Here is a 7,205-nt window from a genome sequence, read left to right as displayed (position 1 = left end):
CTCCCCCACCAGGCCCACCCCCAACTACTCATATGAACGGCTACAGCCACCTTGGTAAGAAAAAGCGGATGAGAAGCTTTTTTTGGAAAACTATTCCGGAGGAGCAAGTTCGGGGCAAAACCAACATCTGGACCTTGGCAGCCAGGCAGGAGCATCACTACCAAATTGATACAAAGACCATTGAGGAGCTCTTTGGGCAGCAGGAAGACACCACCAAGTCTTCCCTTCCTAGGAGAGGAAGAACTTCAAATTCATCCTTCAGAGAAGCTCGAGAAGAGGTAAGAATGCAAGGTGGAGGGCTAATCCTCCACATACTGCATTGTTTTGTGTTTTGGGATGTGTGTACATTTGAAACAATTGCTAGACATCCCTAAGAAATGAGATAATAGAAGCAAATGTGCCTTGGAAATGATAGGCAGAGTCTTTACGATGAGCTTGAACTGAGTATTGAGAAAGTGTAAGAAGTGTGCGTGCTGTATCCTCCCAGACGCCCTGGTGGATTATGACCTCATGCAGAAAACATGCTATTTGGGATCACTGCCCCTATCTCTAGCACATCTGCTGAAGGTTCCCCTATTGGAGAATTCTGCTGAAGTCCAGGATCGTTAGTCTCTGTTGAAACAAAAACTGAGTTTCTAAAATTGGTTATCTGGAATGAACTGGAGCTGACTGGGGCAGACTACCTTTTGTTAAATAACACCATCAGCTGACGTCCATCCTTAGGATTTTACCCTTATTTTCTCCTCTAGTTTGTATATAACAAGTGTTTCGAGATGGCCTTCATTCCTCAGATCTCTGAACTAGATTATGGCTGGTGGCGAACAGAGGCTTCCAAAGAGACAAAGCATAAAGCTGTTTTCAGAGAGATTGTATAGGAAGGATGTTTCTAGTTAACACTAAATGTGTTACTTTGAGAAAAAATAAAGCTATTAAGTTTCAGGAAGTTAACTGAAAGCATGACCCCAGAGCTGCAGATCACCATATATTACAGAAACTGCATCAAAAATTACATTTGTAAACACTGTCAATTTAGAAACTTGAAGAAACCTCTACCTGCTAGAAAAGATAAATATAAATAAAAATAAAAGGAAAGAATGCTGCCCCCCCACACACACACACAAAGCACAACAACAAAACAGAGAAAGACAACAGAAATTCATCATTTAAAAATACGTCGTAAAGGAGCAGAGAAAACAGGTCAGAGATGGAGCTGATTAGATAAGAGAATGGGCAGGGCCCTGGGATGGAGTAGGAGCTCCATGCATTATTGAATTCTTGAGCCAACAGTATTGACCTCTTTTCTCTTTCTGGCTCAGGAACATGTTAACTCTTTCTCTCCACTAATTCACTGGGGGGCCCTTAAAGCTGATTGTGTGATATCCTGTTGAAATAGCCAAGAGTCTATTTCTTATGAAATGCAGGACACACTGGGGTTATATGTAAACTGTGGCATAAATCTGAGAAGGAAATCTTCATGAGAACCCTTAGTGCCATCAGTGCTGAACACAGGCTTGCCTGTCTCTTCCTTTTATGCAAAGTCCTTTTATTTGCTGGAGTATCCTTTCAATATTGGAAGGAGCAAGAAGTCATTTCCTTAGTACCCTGGCCTTTGCCCCAGCTCCCAACAGAGGTTCTTTATTGTACAGTAGGTCATTTCTCACTATTGTCTCCCAGCTCTCTTTACTGAAATTCAAGAATACTGAAGTAACTATTGGGTGGGCCCACATGGAAACGAGGCCTGTGTCTCACCAAAGCGCCGGTAACAGAAGAGGGCTAGCTCACCGTGTCCGGGGAGGCAGCTGTCAGGCTGGAGTAGTTGGCATCGTTTGTGAATTGGGAAAATTTCAAGAGGCTAAGGGGAACTTGCTGCTTTATGTTCCCAAATTACAGAGAGGTTAAGAACCACTCAGAGAGAGACAGAGAGAGAGAGAGAGAGAGAGAGAGGAAAGTGGCAGGGGTGTGGCATCTTTTCTCAGCTATGATGGAAGCAGAGATGTCCATTTCTAAAGCAGATCTGAAATTCAGGGAATAAAAAACTCTGTCTCAATTGCCTTCCTCCACCCCTGCACCCTACGCAGATTTTTACACTTTTGTCATTAACTTATTTTTTAAGAATTATTTTTTAAATGGTCTTAAAATTATTTTTAATTGTGGTGAAATAACATAACATAAAAATTTAGCATCTTAACCATTTTTAAAAAGTTTTTTTTTTTTTTTTTTTTTTGAGACAGAGTCTCGTTCTGTCACCCAATCTGGAGTGCAGTGGTACACTCTTGGCTCACTGCAACCTCCGCCTTCTGGGTTCAGGAGAGTCTCGTTCCTCAGCCTCCTGAGTAGCTCGGATTACAGGGGCGTGCCACAATACCCAGCTAATTTTTGTATTTTTAGTAGACATGGAGTTTCACCATTTTGACCCAGCTGGTCTTGAACTCCTGACCTCAAGTGATCTGCCCACCTCGGCCTCCCAAAGTGCTGGGATGACAGGCGTGAACCACTGCGCCTGGCCTAACCATTTTTAAACAGTTTGTTGACGTTAAGTACATCCACATTGTTGTGCAACCATCACCACCTTCCTTCTCCAGAACACTTTTCATCCTGCGGAACTGAAACTCCATACCTGTTCAATCAGAACTGTCCGTTCCCCTCTTTCCCTAGCCCCTGGCAGCCATCATTCTACTTTCTGTTTCTATAAGTTGGACTCCCTTAGGTACCTCCTTTGGTGGAATCATGTCATATTTGTCCTTTTTGTCACTGGTTTATTTCACTTAGCATAATGTCCTCAAGGTTCATCCGTGTTGTAGCATGTGTCAGAATTTTAAAGCTGAATACTATTCCATTGTATATATAGACCACATTGGTTTATCCACTCATCTGTTGATGGACAGCTGGGTCGCTTCCACCTTTTGGCTCTTGTGACTATGCTGCTGTGTACATGGGTGTACAGAAATCTTTGCTTTTAACACTTGTAGGTCCTGGTCTGAGAGACAGCATACTAGAAAGAAAAAGTAAATCACCGTGACTGTGTATCATAAGATAATCTAACTCTGCAACTCTTCAGTATTTGCGTATGATAAATAGTTGAGAATGATCCCTTTAAGTGCATTAGGTAATGTTGTCACATAACTGAGATTATCCAGAATTATTTTCAATTTTCATGTTATCTGTAGCGTGGCTAGAAGTATTATGTATACTTCTTTTGCAGTAAAAGAATATGGTACATGCTCTTTTCTTCCTTCCTTCAATTTTCTTCTGAAGAAGTTAGAACTCAGCAGGGTTATTGTCTAACAAAGATCAGTAATAAATCTTCCAACTCACTTTGCAGTAAGCGGAGTCCAGGGTCAAAAGTAATAGTCCTGCCATCTGTCTGTGTGGACTGCAGAATTCCCTCCGCAGCCTGTTCAGCAGAAGCACTGCTCCTGAGCCCGGAGCCACAGCATCACCACATTACAGCACAGGCTGCAGTTCTGGAGGTTCAAACTTGCCCAGGCACAGACTATGACCCTGGAAATATCATAACCTCCTACAGAAACAGCCTGACATTATGTGATTGGTTTATACTTTAAAGCCTTGCACATCATTACTAATAAGTTCCATTGTACTTGCAAGCAAGAAATTTGCTGCAAGATATGGAAGATGGGAGAATGGCTGAACTTAGAAAGAACAACATTTAAATAGTGAGTTAGAACATTTAGTATGGGGATGGGCACGGTGGCTCACACCTGTAGTCCCAGCACTGTGGGAGGCCGAGGCAGGCAGATCACTTGAGGCCAGGAGTTCGAGACCAGCCTGGCCAACATGGTGAAACCCCGTCTCTACTAAAAATACAAACATTAGCCGGGCATGATGTTACATGCCTGTAATCCCAGGCCCTCAGGAAGCTGAGGGATGAGAATCGCTTGAATGTGGGTGGGGGAGGTTGCGGTGAGCGGAGATTGAGCCACTATGCTCTAGCTTGGGCAACAGAGCGAGACTCTGTCTCAAAAAAAAAAAAAAGGAAAAAAAAGAAAAAAAGACATTTAGTATGGGAAGTTATGAAATGTTACTATCCTTGTATCTTTGTTAACTAAAAATTAACTCTAAGAGACTGTAGATATGATAGTATAATAATAATTAAACCGTAATAAAGCAATTAGAAATAAAGACATATTGCTGGGGATGAGAACAGAGAGATTCAGCTTAAACTCATCTTCTTCTCAGAGTTGCTGATCCCATCCCCTTAGAAGCCCTGTAGCTCCTGACCCTCTATTACTGACATTCCTCAGGCCTCCTGGGCGCCTTCCACCAGTGTTAGCTGAGGGTGTGTGTCTCCCTCTACAGTTTGACCAGCTCTTAAAGGGAAGGCTATATCTTAGCCATTTGGTATCTTCCAAAGGAAACAAAAGGTTACTGAACTGGACAGAACTGAACCAAAAGCACAAAGGGATCAGCTTATGAGGCATCAACAGATCAAAATTGGGGCTCACAAAGAAAACATAGATATTGAAACACCTGAGGTCATTCACTATGATGTCTGCAGCCATATAACATTGACCATCTAGGAAATAAATAAAATGGCTAATTAGAAAAAGAAGACCACAGAGGAGAGAGAGAGAGAGACAGACAGACAGAGAGAGACAGAGAGAAGGGAAGGATGGAAGGAAGACTGGTTTTTCTAAATTTATGACAAGTAATATTAAATATTTTATTCTCCCACGCTGTAATTCAGCTGTCAGTCATTCTCACCTTTTGTTATGATGCCAGTATGTTCTAGAATTTCAGGATTGCTCACAATCCAGAACGGTAGAACTAGAGAGAGCATTTCAAATACATTTGGAAAAAAATGTGCTTCAACTGGGTTTTCATTTTTTCCCCCCAAAGTTGGGGGAAATAACAATTTCCAATTGACAGCCAACTAAACATGAAAAAGAAAATGAAAAACCTTCAAAACCCAAAAGCTAGGTCCATATTGGAGGATAGAGGAAGATCTTTACATTTTTGTTTTTCAGGACTTGAAGTGGGATGGAAATAGCCACTATGTAGTGTTACTTAAGTAGGTAAAGAAGCCCCCTTTGACATAAAAAACAAAACTGGTTTAAAAGTTTCTACCTTCACCTTGAGGACATTATGCTAAATAAGCCAATCACAAAGGACAAATACTATATGATTCCATCATAGAAAGTACCTAAAGTAGCCAGATTTATAGAGACAGAAAGTAGAATGGTGGTTGCCAGGAAATGAGAGGAGGAATGGAGAGTTAATTGTTTTTTGTTGTTGTTGTTGTTTTGAGATGGAGTCTCCCTCTGTCACCCAGGCTGGAGTGCAGTGGCATGATCTCAGCTCACTGCAACCGCTGCCTCCTGGCAATTCTTCTGCCTCAGCCTCCTAAGTAGCTGGGGCTACATGCACATGCCACCATGCCCAGCTAATTTTTTTGTATTTTTTAGTAGAGAGAGGGTTTCATCTTGTTGGCCAGGCTGGTCTCGAACTCCTGACCTCAAGTGATTTGCCCACCTTAGCATCCCAATGTGCTGGGATTACAGGTGTGAGCCACCGCACTGGGCTGAGAGTTAATTGTTTAGTGGGTACAAAGTTTCAGTTTTGCAAGATGAAGTGCTCTGGGGATGGATGGTGGTGATGGTTATACAACAACGTGGATGTATTTAATGCCACTGAACTGTATTCTTAAAAATTGTTATGGAGCCTGGGCAATTTAGTGAGACTCCCATCTCTACAAAAAACTTAAAAATTAGCCAGACATGGTGGCTTGTGCCTATAGTCCCGTTACATGGGAGGCTGATGCAGGAGTGCTGGAGCCCGGGTGGTGGAGGTTGCAGTGAGCCGAGATAGTGCCACTGCACTCCAGCCTGGGCAGCAGAGCGAAACCTTGTCTCAGTAATAGGAATAATAAGAAGAAAATGGTTATGGACCAGGCACAGTGGCTCAAACCTGTAATCTCAGCACTTCTGGAGGCCAAGACAGGAGGATAGCTTGAGGCCAGGAATTCAACACTAGCCTGGGCAACATAGTGAGACCTCATCTCCACAAAAAAAAGTCTTAAAAATTATCCAGGTATCATAGCATACACCCATAGTCCCAGCTACTCAGGAGGCTGATGCAGAAAGATTGTTTGAGTCCAGGAGTTTGAGACTGCAGTGAGCTATGATCACACCACCACACTCCAGCCTAGGTGACAGAGCAAGACCCTGTCTCTTAAAAAAAAAAAAGTTATGATGGTAATTGTTATTTGTATTTTACCACAACTGAAAAAAAAATTCTTCTTCGTTCAAAGGATATGGGAGGCAGATTTCGTAGTGGATTGATGAAGTGAATTGAAACTACAAAAGTTGTGGTAGAATAAACTAGGAGAGCTGATTTGGAGGTTTTGGCAGGAGTGGTGGTGTAGCCATTCACACGCCTCGCTGAGTGGCATAGCGCTGCTGACTGTTTCAGTGGGTATCAGCACAACCCTGGCCCCCTGGCAGTTGCGGGGAAACTGTGAGTAGAGCCCAGGCTCCCTTCTCATCCTAGTAGGAAATCCTTGAAATGAGTTGAGTGCATTAATTACCGCATTACCTTATATTTCTAGCTGCCTTGTTTGCCACTCTTTGGTAGGACTTTTGGGGAAAGAGCTAACGGACTCTGCAGTATGCTGACTGTACCGGTGGCACTGACTTCTGTGGCCGTCCTACCTGCATGTCCTGGTGTGGCCTGTTGATTGGAGCTGGTGGGAAGGAGGGGATGATGCAGTTTGCTGATTGGCTGGGTTTGTTTATCCCTATTCTTTGGGCAGTTTCTTGCCTCTGATTTGTCAGCGTGTGCAACCAGTGAGTCCCACTGGGATCCCATGTGCAGATTCCACTGCTCTGAATGATTCCAAAACACCACCCAACCCGACCCGGCTTTGTTTCTGAATGGCCCAGCTTTGAGACAGCAAGCATTTGGGAAGTGAGATAAGCTAATTTACATGTGTAGTGATAACCCTCTTTAAAGGACTTCAGCAGTCACTCTTATAACACTGCTTTGGAAGGATCAAATGCGATAAAGTGGAGAAAGAGACTCCTCAGGCACTAGGCAAATCTGAGGATGCCGGGAGCCAGTGGGACTGTCCCTGAATGGTATCAGTTGTCTCATTTTAATGTTGTTTGGGTGAAGTACTGGGCTCTGTTTTTCCTGTAAGGTGCTCAGTCACAGCCAGCCCAGGTTTTCCCTTAGGAATATCACCGAAT

At 43.1% G+C, this 7,205-nt stretch overlaps 1 protein-coding gene across 1 annotated transcript in view; it reads left to right on the top strand.

The window, feature by feature from the left end:
* The window catches only part of FHDC1 (FH2 domain containing 1), a 39,145-nt gene that overhangs the window by 5,415 nt on the left and 26,525 nt on the right, over positions 1-7,205 (top strand). The window contains exon 3 of the mRNA XM_011973255.1: positions 9-278. Coding sequence (XP_011828645.1) covers positions 9-278 — 270 coding nt within the window. The remainder of the gene's footprint in view (positions 1-8; positions 279-7,205) is intronic.

This window comes from Mandrillus leucophaeus, unplaced genomic scaffold, assembly GCF_000951045.1.
Source record: "Mandrillus leucophaeus isolate KB7577 unplaced genomic scaffold, Mleu.le_1.0 Scaffold136, whole genome shotgun sequence".
Classification (NCBI taxonomy): Eukaryota; Metazoa; Chordata; class Mammalia; order Primates; family Cercopithecidae; genus Mandrillus; species Mandrillus leucophaeus.
The sequence above is the reverse complement of the archived record's forward strand: the minus strand, read 5'-3'. Positions and strand labels throughout refer to the sequence as shown.